A 22,369-nucleotide genomic window follows, 5' to 3' on the forward strand; every position below is an offset into this window, starting at 1 on the left:
GGTCTGAGCGCTCCCCCGTGCTGAGAAGTCTCTTTGTGATGAATGCGGATGCGTTATTAACAGGGGAACTCTGGGTATGTAGCAGACGTTTACTGGGAAATCCCCCGGTCTCATAGTTCCCCTTCTATGTAGAGGGAGCTAACATACCATATAGAGGTTATAACCTAACCCTAACCCTAAGCCTGAAGAAGGCTCCAAGAGACAAATCATTGCGCCATACATGGCTTACTCATTGTAATTATTGACTCTTCTAAATCTGGACGTTGGTTGGAAATAAATTTACCAAAATGGAAGGAGGTAGGCACGCATAATTTGATTAATTGACTGTATTAAAATTCCAATTTTCATAAATAAATAATTCAGCTTCCCGGGGAGATGTTCTATTTGGTTTAAGGGGTGGGTACCTTGAGTTGGGACATTATGTCAAGGAAGGCCCGGGCACCTCCCTTGTCAGTCTCGTGATTCCGATCGAGGTTGAGGCTGTTGGGGGTTCTTCTTACATTGCCTAACCTAACCTTAAAACAAAAGATGATACATATACATACAACACACATATATTCGCTGTGTTCGTCTTTCTGAGACGTCCATAGCGAACATGAACACTCGCCGAAAAGTTGTCGAATGGTACATGTCATTTCAGACTGGCCGGAAGTTTACAAAAATATACACACATGCACATTAATATACGTGCATTAATCAAAACGAGACTTTTCAGCACCGGGAGCGCTCAGACCGTAACACCAGAAGTGATGTATTGAGAAGACGACGTCAGCTGCAAAATAGAGTATATTTACCTCCTGTACAGGCGAGAAATGACCTGTTTTTTCTGCGTTTTTTGCCAAAATGCCAGCTCGTTGTATTGCTGAATTTTGCTCAAATACTCTGGAGGATGGATTCAGTCTTCACATGTTTTCAAAAGACCCAATTCGTCATGAAAAATTGATTGCACAGGTCCAAGAGACGAACTTTGTGGGTTCCAAATAGATGTAGAGAGCTATTAAAAAAATAATAGTTATGGGGGGGTGGACTAATTTGTTTCACTGTTTATAGCTTATGTTACGTGTAAATTTAGAATAAATCCCCTTGGTCAAACCAGCAAAGTATAACAAAGAACTTGTATTGTGTTTAAGACACACAATACAATACATCACAAAACAATCACGAAATAGAAGTACAAAGATAGTTTAGTAGCGTGTAACACAAGCTAACTGGCCAGACAACGTATAGTCACCAAACTCAAACGAATATTCCAAATAGGCGAATGTTATTTCCAGCGAATGTTACAAGTAGACGAATGTTCCGGAAATGTCCAAAAGACGAAAGATAGGAGGCAGTGTGGCGTACGTGTACTTGTCCGAAAGCAGCAGTGGTGGTAAGAAGCTTCATCGACAGCCAATCTCATCCTTAATAGGCTCTTCTCGAACATTCCAGAGTCCTTCTCATTACAAAAGATCTGTCATCATAACTTAACAATAACTTAATAAAGTACTTAATTAATAATAATAACTTAATAAAGTACGTAAGTAATGGAGTACGTATGAAAGGAAAATAAAAAGAATGAATAACAAATAAAAATATAGACACACAACACACAGCTCGAGATGAATTTCAATAACAGCCATATGTAGTTCGCTTGGTATGGGTCCTCCTGAGTACGCTACATACACAAGACTTGTAAATGGGTTAGAAAATCGAATTATGGGCCAGTCATTTAGAAGGTACCATCGGTTCCCTCGTCCTCATCATCGGGCCACTCATGTGTGTCTGTAGGGGAGTCTGGTGTCAGCAGTGAAGTGATGGGCATATCGTCTAAATAAGGCTTGAAACGATACAGTAAAATGGCCCCAGTCGCTTCACTCACTTCTGAGATGTTTTCGTCCTCAAAAAGAGCTTCAGTCTCAATGCCGAGGGCTCCAGTGTGATGTCTGCGCATGACATCACAGACAAATCTGATCACCACTGTGATGCGCATAGTATCGAGTCAGAGTGACACAACTTTGCACTTTTATGAACCGCTCCCCACTCACTTTTCCCAATACAAAACTTATTTTAAGCTTTGATTTTTCTGTCACGAGCACTTTAAGTAAGGTGCGTTTCTTCTAATAGTAGTAAATCCTTTTTTTTACCAATCGCGGTGGCATGACTGATTCCGTTTTTTGTTTATCTTGGTTGAAGTAGAAGAATTAAACAGAATACAGTGGTACTTACGAAATTAATCCTATTCGGAAGTCGTTTCACAACATGAAACCTTCGTAAGTAGAAACGCATTTTACATGTAAATAGCCTAATCTGGTCCAAGCCCCCTTGTCCTAATTTACCTTCGGGGGATCCAGCAGGAGTTGATGAAAATCTTTAAGCCGTGGTCTCACAGCCTCCAAGATGCTATGATTGACTGAGAATGAAGGGTGGGACATGCTAGGGGAGCATTCCATATGGCCCTCAAACCTTGAAGAGAAACACCCATTAGATTCTCTGTGACACTGGGTAATCACTGTGTAATATGAGCCTAGTTACAACAGAATATATTAAACATATTGGAGTCAAGGTCAAGCCTGTTGAAGCTTGTTTTTGGGGGGTTTTATTATTTCTCCTCATACATACTCTTCTGGTTGATGTATTGTGATACAATAACTGATCTAAGATATCTCTTGATCAATAGATATCCTTTTGCCTCTTAAAAGATTTTTTTAAACTGACTTTGTTTTGAGAATGGCTGTTTCAAATTTCAAATTTCTTTTCCTTTTGGCTCCATCAGCGGTCGCCAGATCATGTAACCCTATAACAGGAGCTAGCTAGGCTGTAGAGATGAGGAACCTTACACTCTAATCCTCAAAAGAGGGCGCTGGTAAAGGAGTTACTAGACTCCCAATCAGCAGCATGGTGAAAGCATGGATTTGAACCCAAGTGTAGGTCACAGCACAGGATTGCCAGCCACTGTGGTAGCGAAACCCAGAACACAATGCAAATCAAAAACAGACACTTTACACCTATCTTCTGCAGCCTTCTCTCTAATGACAACTGCCCTCATGTCTTCCCTCATTAAAGATAACGTTCTATTAGGTCGTCCTTAAGCTCCATCCCCATCATGCTTCTACCAATACACTCACACGCTCTCCTCTTGACAATTCCAAACTATTTAAGTCTGCTGTCTCTAAAACACGCTCCAAAACATCTAAACTTGGCTGTCTCCATGATGAGCTCATTTCTAACCTAATCCAACCTGGTCACTGTAAAGAGAACCTCAACATTTTACCTTGCACCACCTTCACCTCTGCTTCCCGTTGTCTTTTCACTGCCATTTAGCTATACATGTGCATATTCATCCATCTATCTATCCATTGATTTTCTACACCACTTATCCTCACAAGGGTCGCGGGAGTGCTGTAACCTAACTCAGCTATCTCCGGGCAGGAGGCGGGGTAAAGGCCGGAACTGGTTGCCACCTAATCACAGGGCACTAAACACACGGATTCACAATATCACCTAAAAGCAATTTAGAGTCTCCAATTAATGCATGTTTTTGGATTTTCGGAGGAAACAGGAGGAAACCCATACAGGCACGGGGAGAACATGCAAACTCCACAAAGGTGTGGCTGGGATTTGAACCCTAGCCCTCAGAACTGAAAGGCAGACACTCTAATCCATCTATTACCGTGTCTCCAGTGCTTATTCAGTTCAGTGAAAATGAGTGCTTCAAGTTCACACATTTTTGTTTAACCAGTAAAGACCAAAAGAAAAGTTTGAATTAGAATAGTGCTTGACCTCAGCTTTTAAAAATGCTTTGATTAATGAGAAATTATGTATTTGGCGTATTGTGTGTCTAAATTAAAGTGGAAAGATTGGGAGCGATCACAGGACATACGCTGGTCGTCTCGTCTCAAACAACGTAAGAAGGATCTGGATAACACTGACAATTGCAGATTCATTCTTCTCCTTATCGAAGATATGAGACAGAAGCTTCTCCACTGTGGTCTGCCTAAAGACAGACAAGAAGAAGATTCATTACATTTATTTACCACATTTATCTGGGAGAGCTGATCATAAATTATAAGTGTTTCAATTTATTGTCTTCCTGAATCCGATATCGTTAATCATGAATTACATCAAGTAATTTCACCTTGATTCTTAACAAGACAAACAGCTTTTATTTTTGGTTACTGAACCAAAGTGCCATTGGTCTAATACTTTTGCTAAGCACATATAGAGTATTAATAAAACGTACTTTTCAAGCGTAGCCAGTAATGGATCTGGCTGCAGGCATCCCTGGACTTGGAACAGCTGGTCTCTACTCAGTCTAATGATCTCACACAGTGACTGTGAGGCGTTGGAGTGTCTCTGTGTGAAGAGTATATTTTTTAAAGTAGTAATAATAATAATAATAATAATTTGCAATGCAGCAACAAAGTACAGTTAGTGCATCACTTTTTGAGCATTTTATCATGCCTTTAATTTGTCCTCAAATTTCTACACAAAAACAATATGAAAACCTTTTTGGGGGGCGGAGGGGTACATTTAAAAAAATAAATAAATCCTAACAATCAAAAGTAGCAGCATGTTAAATATGTGCAGGTGTATGCTACATAGATGCAACAGAGCGTTTCATCTGCACTGACACCAAACTAACATCTTCCCCAGTGTGAGCATGGCATCTAAATTGTGAAGAGAAAAAAATAGCATCAAACTTACGTCCTCATCCTGAGAGGGTTGTACCATGTCCACAAGCCTCTGAATTATATTTTCCTGATTCAGCCACTGAAACAAGAAAGAAATCACCTTTAGAAAAAAATAAAGAGACTAATCTGTCAACTATGAGTAACAAATGCAGGATTTACAAAGTACTAAAGGCATAGTTGAGCAATGCATCGGGCCAATATTAGGCTCATTTTAAATCGTGAACGCTACCAATACCAGCCATCAACACTTAGGACAAAAGGAAAATCTCATCCAGTAAGTCGTCCTCGCCCATGGTTGGCACAAAATAGTGGTTGTTTGAAATATAGAGTAGTTGTCAAATTCAAGGCTTTGGGGCCAGATGTGGCCCCTCACATCCTTTAATGTGGCTCATGAAAGCAATTCGTGTGCGTCAGCTTCATGTTTTTGAACCAAAATGAACATTCTCTTCAAAACTGGCTATTATCCACGATAATGCAGTTCCAGCCAAACCAATGTGACAAATTTACTGAACCACCCGTTCACTTGTTTTAGCATTTTGTGACTTTGTGCAATACATTAGGAATTAGCATGGTGTTCCTGTCTTCTCCATCTTATTAACAGTCCTTTGTTATTACGCTATTTTTCTAAAAGTTTACCTTAAAAAAAAAACTAAATCACTAATGCCCTGAAAAGTAACATTTCTTGCGAAAGTGCTGGGTTCGAGTGCATACTCTTAAAAAAAGAAAGGCTAAAAGCTTAAAACAAGTACTCAAGTTAAAACTTGTGCACATAAACCGTTTGATGTGATAAAACAGTCCAAAATAATTTTAGAATTACTATAATTTACTTTAAGCTGAAACATGAAATTTTAATTCAATTGGGTTAGTTCCACACTCATTGCCTCTGAGTTCATAGGTTTGATAATGATTATACAAGAACCTCAAGTCAAATGTTAATTTTAGTTTACCGTAATTTGTCATGTGTAATGCTAATTTTTTTCCCTCCCAAAAAAAAAAATCAAGTCAATGGTGCGCATTATACATAAGTATAGGTGACCCATTCATAGGCTATGAAAACGCCGTACAGTTTCCACCCAGTATGCCACCAACACCAAGAGTTTGAGGAAAATGTAGCCTACACTTTCATTCCAATAAGACAAGAGTAATATGACCATAAATATGTGAGCAATTGTGCTTATAAGTTCACATACCCCCGGAGAATGTGAAATTGTTTATATATATATATATATATATATATATATATATACACGACTGATGATTGAACAACAACTATCATTAATTTATCTACAGTTGTGTTTTGTTTAATGATAATCTTCGTCTTTTCCTTTCGGCTTGTCCAGTTAGGCATCGCCACAGCGTGTCATCTTTTTCCATCTAAGCTTATCTCATGCATCTTCTCCTCGAACACCCACTGTCCTCATGTCCGCTCTCACAACACCCATCAATCTTTTCTTTGGTCTTTCTCTCGCTCTTTTGCCTGGCAGGTCCATCCTCAGCACCCTTCTACCAATACACTCACTCTCTCGTCTCTGAACATGTCCAAACCATCTCAGTCTGCTCTCTAACCCTGTCTCCAAAACACCCAACTTTGGCTGTGCCTCTAATGAGCTTGTTTCTAATCCTATCCAACCTGTTCACTCCAAGCGAGAACCTCAGCATCTTCATTTCTGCTACCTCCAGTTCTGCTTCCTGTTGTTTCTTCAGTTCCACCGTCTCTAATCCGTCAATCATGGCCGGCCTAAACACTGTTTTATAAACTTTCCCCTTCATCCAACCGGAGACTCTTCTGTCAGATAGAACACCAGACACCTTCCGCCAACTGTTCCAACCCGCTTGGACCCGTTTCTTCACTTCTTTACCACATTCTCCATTGCTGTCTATTGTTGACCCTAAGTATTTGGAGTCATCCACCCTTGCTATCTCTTCTCACTGGAGCTTCACTCCACCTCCTCCGCCCCTCACATTCATGCACATATATTCTGTTTTACTTCGGCCAATCTTCATTCCTCTCTTTTACAGAGCGTGCCTCCTTCTTTCTAATTGTTCCTCCGCCTGCTCCCTGCTTTCACTGCAGATCACAATATCATCTGCGAACATGATAGTCCAAGGGGATTCCAGTCTAACTTCATCTGTCAGCCTATCCATTACTACCGCAAACAGGAAGGGTCTCAGCGGGGATCCCTGATGCAGTCCCACCTCCACCTTAAATTCTTCTGACACACCAAAGGGACACCTCACCGCTGTTCTGCTGCCCTCATACATCCTGCACTATTCGAACATATTTCTCCGCCACACCAGATTTGCGCATGCAGTACCACAGTTCCGCTCTTGGTACTCTGTCATAGGCTTTCTCGAGGTCTACAAAGACACAATGTCGCTCCTTCTGACCTTCTCTGTAGTTTTCCATGAGCATTCTCAAGGCAAATAATGCATCTGTGGTACTCTTTCTTGGCATGAAACCATACTGTTTCCCGCAGATTCTTATTTCTGTACCGAGTCTAGCCTCCACTACCCTTTCCCATAACTTCATTGTGTGACTCATCATCTTTATTTCTCTATAGTTTCCACCGCTCTGAACATCGCCTTTGTTCTTAAAAATGGGGACGAGCACACTTTTCCGCCATTCTTCTGGCATCTTCTCTTCTGCGAGTATGCTATTGAATAAGTTGGTGAAAAACTCCATAGCCATCTCTCCAAATTGTTTCCATACCTCCACTGGTATGTCATCAGGACCAACTGTCTTTCCATTTTTCATTCTCTTCAGTGCCTTTCTAACTTCCCCCTTACTAATCATCGCCACTTCCTGGTCATTCACACTTGCCTCTTCGATTCTACCTTCTCTCCCATTCTCTTCATTCATTAACTTCTCGAAGTACTCTTTCCATATCTGTAGCACACTACTGGCACCAGTCAACATATTTCCATCGCTATCCTTAATCACCTTTACTTGCTCCACATCCTTCCCATCTCTATCCCTCTGTCTGGCCAACCTGTAGAGATCCTTTTCCCCCTCTTTCGTATCCAACCTGTGGTGTACATGTCGTCATATGCCTCTTGCTTAGCCTTAGCCACCTCTACTTTTGCCCTACGTCACATCTCAATGTATTCCTTCCACCTCTCCTCAGTCCTCTCCATGTCCCACTTCTTCTTCACTAATCTCTTTCCTTGGATGACTTCCTGTATTTTGGGGTTCCACCGCCAAGTCTCCTCCTCCCCTTTCCTACCAGAAGGCACCCCAAGTATTCTCCTCCATGTACCTTGGCAGTAGTATTCCAGTCTTCTGGGAGCTCTTCCTATCCATCTAGAGCCTGTCTCACCTCTTTCTGAATGGCCACACGACATTCTTCCTTCCTCAACTTCCACCAGCTGACTGCTCTACCTTTGACTTTTTAATTTTCCTACATGCTACCATAGTCATCCTACACACCACCATCCTATGCTGCCGAGCTTCACTCTCTCCCACCACAACCTTGCAATCAGTAACCTCCTTCAGATTACATCGTCTCCAAGAAATATAATCCACCTGCGTGCTCCTATCTCCGCACTTGTAGGTCACCACTTTGTTTCGTTTAATGATAATGCTTTTTTGAAATGTTTGACAGTTCAATTTGAATCCCATTAAAATAAAATGTGTTTGGCCTGACCTTTCATGGTTTCTTTAAAGAAGTGCACCAATCTTAGAAATTCTGCCTGGGTAATCAAATATATAACTATGTGGTCTGTCACTAATTAAAAAGGAGGGATGTGAATTAAAAAAAAGAGCAAATAAATGAAGTATTACGTTCAAATCTGCTTAATTTCAGAAACTTAAAAATAACAAAATAAAGATAATGTTTTCATCAAATGGGGAGAAGCAAAACCATGCGTCATAAAATTGCAATATACACAGTAAAAGTTTTAAAGAATTTTGAGATCAACTTTTGGGGTGCGAAATATAAATGGGTGTGCATTACATGACAAATTACGATATGGTACAGGCTGATAAGAAAATGGATGTTCATAATTTGGACAAATTATTTACACCATGCAATCCAAGCCCCAAAAAGATTCTGAATTGGGAATCGTTTAGAACCGGAATTGAAATAAGGAACCGTCATCGAGACCGTAATTGCTCAGATGATGCTAGCCTTATATGGAACTGCCATAAAATGTATGTATTTTAGTTCTCAACTATGGGTTCTTGAGATATTTTTATTCATCCTGTCATGCTAAACAATTCCACTGAATTTAGAGTTGATTTATTATTGTTACTAGCCTCAAAAAAAGATATTTGGCATAATAGCATGAAAACAGCAACTCAATACGAAGGTTTCATTATCCATTTCACCTCACCAAGAACTACAATATTATTAGCTGTCGGGGTTACTTTAACTGGCCACAGACCAAATCAGGAATGTGGCCTGCATTTGGGTGGCAACCAGTTCAGGATGTACCTTACCTTTCGCCCAAAGATAGCTGTGATAGCCTCCATCACACGCATGACCATAGTAAGGAAAAGCGGATTGGAATATGAATAATAGTACAATCATACTACCTACATTCAGAACATCATGTCGTAACAGCTGTGGTTCAATGCAGGTGAGCATTCTGAGAAGCAGGTCCATAATGGCTGATGTCCCTATGTGTTTGATCATCAGGTCTACAAAATCCTCCCTCTTCCGGAGAAACTCCACAATCTATACACACCAAAATAACCAAGATTTTCTGGTGTCCTCCAATGCTCTGTCCAACCACCTATGCCTTCATTTTCCCAAATTCTCACCTGTTCAGGTTTGCGTCCTACAAGAATAGACAGGACCTTGGAGAAGAAGCTGGCAAGAAGAGGATTAAGAGGTGTCTCATTCTCGAGAAAGCTATACAATCTTATCAGCAGTTTTTCATCTTCCACTAATCTGTCGTTAATTTGGCTCACATCTGATGTAAGCAGCTCACATGATATGTTGGGATACCTGTAAAAACAGGAAAAAAGGCAACATAAATTTGCGAAATACTTAAGGGAAGAAAAATTTGGGACAAAAAGAGAGAAAAGATAAAGAAATAACACACAGTGATGTGAAAGGTTGCGCTCGACTCCAGATTTTTGGGGGGGGGGGGGTTTAATCACACTTAAATGTTTATCATCATCAAACATACTTAAATATAAAACAAAGACAAGTTATCACAAAATGCATCTTCAATTATTATCAAGGGAGAGAAAAACCCCATACTGAGATGTCCCTGTGTGAAAGTCATACCCCCATCCCAAGACAACATATAACTAGTTTCTCAGTTCAATTTCTCTAACCGGACCCACAGCTGATTGTTCCACAACCAAATTCTCAACTAAGAAATTACTTAAGAGGACTTTGTCTGACAAACTGAAGTAGACCAAAAGAACCTCAAAAGCTATATATCATGCCATGATCTAAAGAAATTCAGGAACAAATGAGGGGAAAAAAAGTAAATGAGATCTATCAGTGTGGAAAATGTTATGAAACAATTCCTAAAGTTTTGGGACTCTTGTGAACCACTATGAGAGCATTATTCACAAATGGCTGACAGTGAACGGTCTTCTGAGGACTGGCAACAACATTCAAAAAAACGCAGGCCACACTTGCCTCATGTAAGGTCAGTGTAAATGACTCCAACAGAAGAAAGGGACCTGTATGGCCTGTCTGGCAGAGCTCCAAGATGAAAACCACTGCTGAGCTAAAAGAGTATTAAGGCTCTCTCATCTCAATTTTCCAAGAAGGCATGTTGATGATCTTTGAGAAAAATACTCTCTGGTCTGATGAGACAAAAGTTGAACTTTTTGGAAGGTATGTGTCCCATTTCATGTGAATCAGAAAGATAACATCACACCAACGGTAAAATGTAGTTTTGGTAGTGGGGCTGTTTTTTTCCTTTAGACTGCCGTGGAGAAAGCGAAAGACAGACGGTAAATAGGGGCCAGCTTCCTAGAACGCGCCTTTATGTGCACATACATCTGGACACATCAGAAGAGGCCAGGATTGATCAAACCGAGTATCAGTCAAACAGACTGTTAATCAACGTGCACAAATCGACAAGTGTTCCTACGTTATTCATGGCGATCCTTAACCCCCCCCCCCCCCAGTGAATAACGAAAATCTGCAAACAATGGATAGTATTAAAACACCTATGATATGAACCACATTTTTGCAACCAAAAGTCACACTTGTGTATATTTTTATTATTTATTCGGTTTATTTTTCTCTCTTACATACTTTATTACTTACGTACTTTATTAAGCTATTATGACAGGGACCTTTTGTTACATTCTGAGAGAAGGGGACTCGATGACATCGTCAGACGCGGATCTTCCTGAAACTTTCAAGGAGTGCCTATTTAAGGACGAGGATGGCTTTCAACGGGGCTTCTTACAACTACCGCCGTTTCAGACAAGTAAGAACTTGCTTTCCGCCACAGTGCTTCTTCCTTTCATCTTTTGCACTTTTCTGGAATATTCGCCGGAAATAACATTTGCCTACTTGGACATTCATTTGACTTTCATGACTATACGTCGTTTGACTCGTTAGCTCGTGTAACATGCTATTAAACTGTCTTTGTACCTCTATTTTGTGTTAGTTTGTGATTGGTTTGTGCATGATTAAATTGTCTTAAATGCAATACAACTGCTTCGTTATATTTTGCTGATTTGACCAAGGGGATTTATTCTAAATTGACACGTAACACACTTGAAAGTCTTACATTTTGTGCAAAATAGAGAGCGCACTTTATGTGCACAATGAGTTCCATAATCTGTGAATGTTTTTGTGTGGCTACTCCAATGACATACACCTGAACACAAATAAAACAAAACAATATCTGAAGAAAAAATTGTCACAAAACGTGTACAGTCAACATCAGTACGATCGCTTGATCCATGTCGATAGCATCAAGAAGATGTTACAGGGTGTTTAGCATATAGAGGGCCCTGGTCCACGGGCTGAATGACCAAAGTAAGTGTTTGGTGGCATAAATTCGAAATTGTACACAATCATACAACAAATCATGATCTTGGCCTCTGGCATTGTCTACAGGCAGCAGCACTTTAAAGTCTGGTCTGGCCTTTGTATTGTGCATCCAGTAAACGGGCAAAGCGCTCCTTTTTTTTTTTTTTTTTTAAAAAAAGCTGTTACATGTGAATTTACATTAAAATACCCTTTGCTCAAACCAGCAAAATGTGACAAAGCAGTTGTATTGCGTTTAAGAAAATTTTATCTCACACACAACAATGCAACACAGGCACGATAAAACTAACACAAAACAGAAGTTCAAAGACCGAGTAGTCGTGCCAAATGGCAAATAGTCACCAACTTTGAACGAATGTTCCCAAACAGGGAAATGTTCTTTCCAGCAAATATTGCAAGTGAGCGAATGTTCCAGAAATGTCCACAGACGAAAGGCAGAAGGCGTCCGTGTATAGGTCTCTCGTTCTTATGTAGGCACTCCTCGGAACATTCCAGAATTCCACGTCACAAAAGATCCGCATCATAATAACTTCAAACTGAAATGAAAGGAAACCACATCATAAAAGTTGCGCATCATAATAACTTAAAAGGCTAAAAGGAAACAGCATCCCAAAAGACCCGCATCATAATAACTTAAAAGTATGAAAGGAAAATAAAGAGAATAAAGAATAAAAATACACACACACACACACACACACACACACACACACACACACACACACACACACACACACACATAGCACTCTACCCCTTAAGGAAAAGAAAGTTACAGAGAAAGTTTCTTTTGTAATATAACTAAGCAACATTTAAAACAGAAAATACAGAAACGAAAATACGGAAAAATACAACAGAAGTATCAAACAAACACTTTTACACTCAGGAAAGTGCATCAGAACAAACCATTATTTCATGATCTCTCTCTGACACTGTGGAACTGGGAAACGTGCAATAGCCTCCACCTTAGCACCAACTGGTTGTACCAGGCTGTGTCCTACAACATGCCCCAAGAATTCAATTTGGGCCTTTCCAACCACGCACTTTGCAAGACTGACAGCCAGTTTCCCTGCCAACAGTCTCTCAAAGAACTCCCGAATCCTCTTCAGGTGAACGTCCCATTCCATGGCGTAAACGACGACATCATTCATATAGGGTTTGACACCTTCCAGACCCAATGTCACGTTGTTGATGAGTCTTTGTGTGTCAATTTCTCATCAAGGTGAGCTAGCATATCAAAATTGCAATAGTTTGGTGAAGCATTATCACTCAAATCATCAAACATGACATCGCTAACATCATCAATGTTGTCATGGACGCTTGCATCATCAACTCTACAAACTGTAACTGTGGAGGAGAGTGATGTAGCAATACAACTGGTTTGGTTTCAACCCTATCATGATATTTCTTAATCATGTTCACATGACAACCTTTTGTGCTTACGACAGCCAGGAGTCAGTAAAATGTTGTCTGTGTCGCTAACCTTTTTGTTTATTAGATATGGACCCTGATATCTAATTCTGTGTGGTTGGCCAGGAATGGAAAGTAACACTTTTTCCACCAGGAATGAAACTTGTCTCTTTTGACTTTTTGTCCTACTTTTGTTTCATTTTGGCTTGAGAAGTTTTTGCTCAACATCGTCACTCTGTGCACTAATAAGGTGCTTTCTAGACAAAATATTTTTAGAGTTACCCCCCTTTGAAGATAAGCCACCAGCCTAAGAGGCTAAAGAATGAACCATAAATGTATCTGACTCACAAATGGAATCATTCAGCAAAGAAGTCTTGGAAGAAATGTCTTTTGATATCAAACGAGTAACTACAGAAGACGTAAAAATACCCGGAAAGTCACACTCCCACTTCTCGGTACTGGTGAACACAGAAATCACAATGTATGATTTTTTTTAACGACTCATTTGTGTGATGCAGCTGCAAATAAGTAGTTGAATAGCTGAGAAAACCAATGTTAATATTTGGCACAGTAGCCTTTGTTTGCAATTACAGAGGTCAAACATTTTCTGTGATTGTTCACCACGTTTGCACACACTGCAGGATGGATTTTTGCCCACTCCTCCACACAGATCTTCTCTAGAGCAGGCAGGTTTGTGGGCTGTCGCTGACAAACATGGAGTTTCAGCTCCATCCAAAGATTTTCTATTTGGTTTAGGTCTGGAGACTGGCAAGGCCACGCCAGAACCTTGATGTGCTTCTTTCAGAGCCACTGCTGTTTTCCTGGCTGTGTGTTTCGGGTCATTGTCATGTTGAAAGACTCAGCCACGACCCATCTTCAATGCTCTGACAGAAGATAAGAGGCTGTTCCCCAAAATCTTACAATACATGGCCACGGTCATCCTCTCCTTAATACAGTGCAGTCGTCCTGTCCCATGTGCAGAAAAACACCTCCAAAGCAAGATGCTACCACCCCCATGCTTCACAGTCGGGGTGGTGTTCTTGGGATGGAACTCATCATCTTACTCCAAACACGGTAAGTGGAATTCTGACCAAAAAGTTCAATTTTGGCCTCATCTGACAACAAAACCTTCTCCCATGACTCCTCTGTCCATCCAAATGGTCATTGGCAAACTTGACATATGCTGGTTTAAACAGGGGAACCTTTCGTGCCATGCATGATTTCAAACCATGACGTCTTAGTGTATTACCAACAGTCACCTAGAAACGGTGGTCCCAGGTCTTTTCAGGTCATTGACCAAGTCCTGACGTGTCCTAGAAACGGTGGTCCCAGGTCTTTTCAGGTCATTGACCAAGTCCTGTCGTGTAGCCCTGGACTGATTCCTCACCTTTCTAAGGATCATTGAGACCCCACGAGGTGATATCTTGCATGGGGCTCCACTCTGATAAGAGTTTGACTGTCATGTTTAGCTTCTTTCATTTTCTAATGATTGCTCCAACTGTGGAACTTTTTTTTCCACCAAGCTGATTGGCAATTTTTCCGTAGCCCTTTCCAGCCGTGTGGAGTTGTACAATCAAAATTGTATTTTCTGGTGTCTTTGTTCAGCTCTTTGGTCTTGGCCATGTTACAATATTAAGTCCTACTTGTACGGGGTGGACAGGTGTCTTTATGTAGCTAACAACATCACACAGGTGCATCTAAAAGTAAGTTTCTTTCGGTTTGTCCCGTGAGGAGTTGCCACAGCGTAACATCACAGATGAACGTTGTTTGGCACAGTTTTTATGCTGGATGCCCTTCCTGACGCAACCCCTCTTGGGGAGTAGAGGCCCCAGTGAGATACGAACTCACAACCCCTGGTTTACCAAACCAATGCTCAACCGAACTCAAACCAATGGATTTTTCTTTTTAGATTATCTCTCTCACAGTGGACATCCACCTATGATGAAAATTTCAGACCCCTCCATGATTTCTAAGTGGGAGACTTTGCAATATATCAGGGTGTTCAAATACTTATTTTCTTCACTGTAATAGGTTCAAATGTATTCACAACACTGGCTTTTTTTTTTAAAACACTTTTGGCAGCAAGCACAACCTTATGTCTTCTTTTGTATGTCTCTTTGAGCCTGGCACACCTGTTTTGGGGCATTTTCTCCTACTCTTCTCTGCAGATCCTCTCAAGGTCAGTCAGGGTGAATAGGCAGCTGTTGAAATTGTTTTCCATCCTTCCCCAATTTGTGCCTTGACACAATCCGGTCTCAGAGGTCTGCAGGCCAGGCTTAGATTTCAATCGCTTGGTTTCTGCTCTGATATGCACTGCCAACTATGAGACCTTATATTGATCGATTTGTGCCATTCTAAATGATTTTTGTGAAACCAATTGACTTTACCACAGGTGGAATACAAGTTGTAGAAGCATCAAGGATGATCAGTGGAAATTAGATGCACTGGATCTTAAGTTTGAGTGTCAGAGAAACGGGTGTGAATACGTATGTGGCTATTATGTTGAAATATTTACATTTTTAAAAAATTCACACAAATGTCTGAAAATGTTTTCACTTTGTCATTCTGGGATATTTCATGTAAATTTGTTTCAAGAAAATAATCAAATCACCAAGTCTGGAACATAAAATGTGGAATATGTGAAGGGGTGTGAATACTTTCTAGTGGCACTGTATATTTTTTCCATATGTCTTTTTAAATTATGTAAAAGACATGACCTGTTTAGTCACCCAGTGCTTGTTGCAGACAAACTTCATATTCAGAGTAACATACTGTGAAAATTTAACTTGAGTCACCGTCAGTCTTTATTATACGGTATACAAAGTATACAGTACATATTGTACAGTAATCCCCCATTAAATTGGTACCAGAATCACCCACGAAGTAAAGAAAACGCAAAGTAGCAGGGATGTATATGTAGGTACCAGAATGTTTAAAATATGTAAAATTTTGTACTTTGCATATTTGAGAAAAAAATAGGTATTTAGTTAAATCTTTAATTATAAAGCCTTATAAATATAATATATACTGTATTAACGTATCATATAAATACACATTATAAAACTGTATATTTACCATTCGTCACTCAGAGACTTCTGCTGGAGCTGCCATTTGGGTACCAGAATGTTTAATCAACAGTAGAGCATTTATACTTTGCCTACTTCAGACAAAAATTACAGTACAAGTGCCTATTGAAACAATAACAAAAATAACATTTTTATTGCAGTACAGAAAGTCACAAACAAAGCAGACGCGTGGTCTTCTCGTGTAGCACCAAATGCCCGTGACGCCTTGTTTTGACATCACTTGCGTGACTTGCATCGCGTGCCACTGTGACATCACTTCCATTCTGCTGGGGCTGCTGTGTGGGCACCAGAATGTTTAATCAACATCACAGCATTTATAGATTGCCCACTTAAGACAAAAATTACAACCCTACAAGTGACTAGTTAAACAATAACAAAAACAAAATTATTGCAGTACAGAAAGTCACACACAAATCAAAAGCGTGATGTCTTTTAGCGTACCACCAAATGCCTGCGGTGCATTGTTGTGACGTCACTTTGGGCGTGCTGCTGTTGCATCACTTCCATTTCGCCGGTGTGGCGCCCCGTCCTTCATAAGAGGAACTTTTCCTCGCGAGGAGAACGCGGAATGTGTCTCTCTCACCATCTCCAGCCCATTTTGGCCAAATCGCCACAAATCCTCTTATTTCCTTAGGGGAGTCCGAAACGTAACAAACACAGGAAACGTGATAAAGCAACCATGAGTCGATAACCGTAAGCAAAGCAAACCCGAGTCAATAGAAGCATATCAAGCATAGCAAAAGAGCATTCAAAGCAAAACAGGAGAGCAAATATGAGATAAGTGTATATCCAATTAATGCATTTAATCCAACACCCTGTAGAAAGACATAACGCCGTCAACACAAACTCGACAGCTCGTACCATATTGTCGCATGCTTTTGAAATTTTTAATACCAACCTTTGCTTGCCGAAAAGCCTTGTCCTTGAGAATTGAATCCTTCATTGCAGATTCAGGTTGATGTTTACCACATCATTCTTTATGTGGCGCGTCGCTGATTCATTCGCATCACAAAAGTGTAACTCCCGCGGTCCTTGATCATATCGAAAAGTTTCACTGTTTTGACGATGCATCAGCTCCCTCCCCTCCTCTTCCTCATTGTCACCAGGCGTTTTTTTTTTTGGTTTTTTTTTTGTTTTTTTCTGCAATCCGCTGTCCGCAAAACGAAAGCACCTTCATTTTCAAGCAATCTCTTCAGCTTTGGTGTTTCGGCAGCAGCTTTAACATCAAGCACAAGCGCTTTGGATGCATTTTGAACTAGAGAGGCATATGCACACAGAGTCAACAGCTGTGGAAAATGGCGCATTTGAAGAACAACGGAGGGAGAAAGGGAGTTGCTGGATGGAGTTTAATGATGCAGCCAATCAGCTCCAAAAGGTGGATCTGGCTTTTTTTGTGGAGGTGGGGAGCTTCTTAAAGTGATATAGTACATAGTGTGAGACAGCCTCTCTTTTGTTTTTTTGGGGAAGGGTATTAAAAAAAAAAAAAACTGCGATGCACTGAATCCGCGATAGATGGTCCACAAAGTAGAGAGTGATTACTGTACACACATACATACAATGCCAATTACGGAAGACTATGCATCACACATGATGAAGTGCTACCAATGGAAATATTAGTGTTGAGCCCTCTAATTGATTTTACAAGATTAATTTTTATTTATAAGTGATTGTATTTTTTATTGAAATATTTTTATTTATTCCAAGATATTCTTTACGTTTTATTTTTCAACTTTACGGGCCCATCAAAGCCTAACACAGCTACCAGATAGGAACCACTGAAAATTGATTATCTCATTATTTTATATAGACAAGACCATAACGAGTTTTAATTTTGTAATACCGTGAATATTGTGACCTCCCTATTAAATAAATCACCCAGGCCTTTTTCACACAATATAATCTTACTTGTATTTGATGTTTTCCTCAACATCCGCACTTGGTTCCTGTGTGATGAAGGTGACAAGGTCTTCCATGCACTCTGGTCTCAGGAGGAAGTCAACTAGTTTGTGATTTTGGGCTTTGCATTCTTGTAGAACATCTTCCTCATCCATTATATCTGTTAGTTTTACATCGTCCCTCTCCAGCAGAGTGTCAATGTGTGATGCGGCATGGAGATCAAATTTCCAAAACATATTTGCCTAAAAAAAAAAAAAAAAAAAAGAAATGGGATCTTTATTCAACATTCTTTTCAGCAGGTAAAATAGAGATTGGAACACAGAAACGTTACTGTGAAAAAAAAATTCCACTGAAATGTTATAATTGGTTGAGCTATAATTCAATGACTGTTAAAATTTAATGACTTGACTTTGAAGAGCATATGTTCGCCAGACTCTACACGATAATTCAGCCTGTCAATTTTCATTTTACAATTTAAGACATAAAAAGCTGAAAAATATGTGGAGATCAAGTGTGTAACACCTAATCAATGAAGTCAACTTTGATTATTAAATTAAGAGAACAATGTTGATATTCAATTCATTTTTAAGGTAAGATTGTCCAAATCCTGAATCAAAATAAGATATCTGCATACATTGGGGAAAGGGAAAACAATGTGCTCTGTCCCCCACTACTAATCAAAACACGGTGTTTTGGTTACTGTAATTTCTCATCTATGAGGTGTGAAATTTTCCAAAAATATATTCAAAAAGTCAATAGAGGGCATTATAATTAGGTATAGATTAAAAATAAAAATCCCATATTATAGTCGTATACAGGTACATAGGGTGGTAAAAAAAGGTATACATTTACAGTTAAATTTGATATTCAATGTCATATGTTACACATTTATATGTATTACGGCAGGGGTGCTCAATACGTGGACCAGTCGATCACGAGGCAGTTTTGGTCCATCCCGACGACTTTGAGAAAAAAAAAAAAAAGCCAGATTTTTTTTTTAACTTTAGCACACTGCAGATGTTTAAACAACGACAGTACAGGAAAACGCGCTGTTAGTGAGTTCCTCCCTATTTTAAGCTAAAGATAAAACGTATCAAATTCATATGGAATGGGAACTTTTTCACAATGTCATTTTTGAACTTCGTTTGCCTCATCTGCCAGTGTAGTGAAATGCATTTTTGAACTGTTAATGGAAAATACCACGCCGACATTCTGCCGAAAAGCAAGCTGAGAATGAGGAAAGTGAACTAACTAAAATTCCAATTGGCCACAGAGAATATAGTTCAACAGCGAAAGCTGTTACTGGGCGAAGCATCATTTCCGTTTCGTCACATCATCGTTAATAAGAAGTCCTTCCAAGACGATCTTTTAAAAATAAGGCGGAAATATTATCTTCAATGTGATGTGTGCTGTGTGGAAGGACATCGGAAATTGTCAGTGTTTCACACTGCAGTTGGACGAATCCACGGACATGAGTGACACAAGCCCAGGTGTGCATTTTCATTCGTATGGTGTTTAGTGATCAACGTGAACTCAGATAGCTACAAAAAATGTTAAGTTAATTATGTTGTGTAATATTGGCTCATGCGGTAATGCAAGGCAAACAAACATACATTTACACATAAGGAATCCTCAATATACTTTAAAATAAATGTTTTCTATTTTTGTAGTGGGTAGATCCTTTGTGACTTGGTCATTCTATTTAATCATTGGTCATTCTAAAAAATGATAATAAATAAATAAATAAAGTCACACCCCCACCCTCACCCCGGTCGATCGCGAGAGGCTGGATGCTTGAGAAGTAGATCTTGGGGTAAAAAACTCTGGGCACCCCTGTATTACAGTAATGTGCGCCACCAACCTGAGATTCCTGACCTGCTTAAGGAAGAGTTTTGGGATATGGGAGAATTGTGCAGTTCTCAGAGATGGAGGAAACACTCCTAGAGATTGTAGCCAAACAAAGGGCAAGAGGCTGCGCTATTAGCACTGTAGCGCTTCGCCTCAAAGGGCTGACAATAATGAGGAATAATGAGAACGATGACTCTGACAATTCAAAAAACGTTCTTCACAAACGCCATGGATGGCACAGAGGATGACATGCTGTGGGAGACAGATGACACTAATCATGATGCAATGCAGGAGGCACCAGAACTGGACCAATTCATCAATGATGAGTTCCACAGTGATGCACCAAAAGTAGCTACTAAGGATCTTTTTCAGATTGGAGATGAGTCAGATGCTTTTTTTGAAGGATTGGCCAAAGATGTGTAATGTAATGGATAAACTGCACAATGCACAGACGTTTTATGCATAAATATTTAATGCAAAAAAAAAAAAAAAAAGTGTTTCCCCACAAAGTCGTTAAATTTTTTAAGACTAATACGTGTTATCAACAGTATGAATAAAATGTTATGCCATCATTGAGCATTTATTTTGGTTGGTTGAGGGATTCTGTTCTGGCAATTTCTTGGAGCAGGACAAGCGTGTCTTGTGACCTGTCTCGAGATGTATATTACCGTTATGTCAGAACACGCACAAAAATTATTTAATGATTGTTGTAAAGACATTTTTTTTTGCAAAACAATACAAGTACAATCAATAAAAGTACAAACCTAGCAAAATAGAAATATAGATAATTCCCAATATTTTGAGCATATTGAGCATTGTACATTGGTAGAAGCTCAGTGGTTAGAGCACTGGTTTGATAAACCAGGGGTTGTGGGTTCGTATCCCACTGGGGCCTCCACTCCCTGAGAAGGGTTGCGTCAGGAAGGGCATCCGGCGTAAAAATTGTGCCAAACATATGTGCGTTCATCTGAGATGACCGAAAGGGACAAGCCGAAAGAAACTTACTTTACATTGGTAGAAGGGTGTTCCTGATTTTTAAAGGTCAACGTTGAGGGTGTGCATTACCCTTCAGGACACATTAAACACAGGAAATTACAGTAAAACAGCGTTTATGGAATAAGAAAACTCAATAATTCAATCACCAGCAAACTCTGGACACGGCCATTTGAGGCAACATTACTTTTTGCTGCCGACCAGAATTGATGTCGCAACTACCCCAGCGATGGTTACGCCATATGATCAAATGCGGAAAACAGGTTTGTGGACTCTCTGTGTATGCTTCGGATTTTGTTATTTTGTTAACCATCGCAGGGAAATCAATGGCATACCTCCTTGAATCACAAACTGAATATTTCACAGTAACAGTATCGACACTTTGATATTTTACTAGAAGTATATGTGAATGGGTTTCTAGAGTTTCTGTCATATACTAGGAAAATTGTAGTGTCGTGTTGCTTTATCAGCTATATATTTGTTAATTTTGACAGCAATTTTTTTTTTAGTCAAACACTTTGTATACTTTCAATACTGTGTGTTCAGACAGTGTTCTGACGAGGGATCGCAACTGGTTTTCGTTTTTTTAAAACCGAAACCGTAATCGGACTTTTGAAATTGGTTAAAATTTCCAATCATTTCTTCTGGTTCCGGTACTCCACATTGCGCTATTTTTTCAACATCATTTCCACTTTTTTTGAGTTTCGCTGTTAGAGTAAAGTTGGACTCAAAAGAACATTCAGTTAAATCAAATAAACATCAAACATGGCATCAAGGGAACGCTCGGTATACTTTCATGCCCTTTCTGAAAGTCCGAAAGAAGAATGTTAACAAAAAATGACAAAAATTTAACTTACACAAGTGCGTTGTTGAAAGCCACATTCAACAAGCTTGTTTGTCAATATTGTATACAAACTACCCCATTACCGCGGAGTAAATTAACAATCGATGGTGTAGCGCCGGAGAAAAGGAGTGTCGGACACAGGAACAAAACTTGTTTTATTGGCAGACATCAAAACACTACTCGCATAATGGGGGAAACTCTGTGAACTCGTCACTCCGGAAGAGCAACAACAAAAACAGTCCGTGCGGAACCCCGCACCCCAACTCGAGGTCCCGCTGGTGAATTATGTAAACACCACAACGGTACCGGTTTTAAAACCGGTTAATCGTTTTTTTGCTACAGCTGTTCGGTTAAAATCGGTTATGAAAGTAAGCGTTTTTTTTTGGGATCCCGAGTTCTGACCTTAACTTTTTCAGTTTTTCAGTTATTATTGTAGAAATTAGGTCTTGGTCTAACTTGGTCATTTTCCCCCCTTATTATTGTACACACAGCAACCGTTATTGACAACAAAAAAAACAGAAGTTGACATTTTTGCAGATATATTAAAAAAGAAAAACTGACATATCCCACAGCCATAAGTAATCAGGCCATTTGTTGAATATTTAGTATTAGCATTCTTTTAAGCCAGTATAGCCAAGAGTCTTTTTGGGAATG

General features: G+C 39.7%; 1 protein-coding gene across 21 annotated transcripts in view; it reads right to left on the reverse strand.

The window, feature by feature from the left end:
• ppp6r3 (protein phosphatase 6, regulatory subunit 3) overlaps positions 1 to 22,369 on the reverse strand; it is a 111,181-nt gene that overhangs the window by 75,082 nt on the left and 13,730 nt on the right. For 16 of the 21 annotated variants that reach the window (XR_009795527.1, XR_009795525.1, XR_009795526.1 and 13 more), the window contains 8 exons: positions 18,040 to 18,272; positions 9,436 to 9,622; positions 9,212 to 9,349; positions 4,687 to 4,752; positions 4,223 to 4,335; positions 3,863 to 3,976; positions 2,319 to 2,445; positions 405 to 515 (listed from right to left, as the gene is read on the reverse strand). Coding sequence is in view for 17 of the 21 variants with exons in the window: in XM_061823714.1 (XP_061679698.1) it covers positions 405 to 515; positions 2,319 to 2,445; positions 3,863 to 3,976; positions 4,223 to 4,335; positions 4,687 to 4,752; positions 9,212 to 9,349; positions 9,436 to 9,622; positions 18,040 to 18,272 (1,089 nt within the window). In the remaining 4 variants the exon portion in view is untranslated. Of the gene's footprint in view, positions 1 to 404; positions 516 to 2,318; positions 2,446 to 3,862; positions 3,977 to 4,222; positions 4,336 to 4,686; positions 4,753 to 9,211; positions 9,350 to 9,435; positions 9,623 to 18,039; positions 18,273 to 20,883; positions 22,355 to 22,369 lie in introns of those variants that run through there. The other 5 variants (XR_009795528.1, XM_061823716.1, XM_061823709.1 and 2 more) reach the window with 3 other exon arrangements.

The sequence above is a fragment of the Syngnathoides biaculeatus genome, chromosome 6 (genome assembly GCF_019802595.1).
Source record: "Syngnathoides biaculeatus isolate LvHL_M chromosome 6, ASM1980259v1, whole genome shotgun sequence".
NCBI lineage: Eukaryota > Metazoa > Chordata > Actinopteri > Syngnathiformes > Syngnathidae > Syngnathoides > Syngnathoides biaculeatus.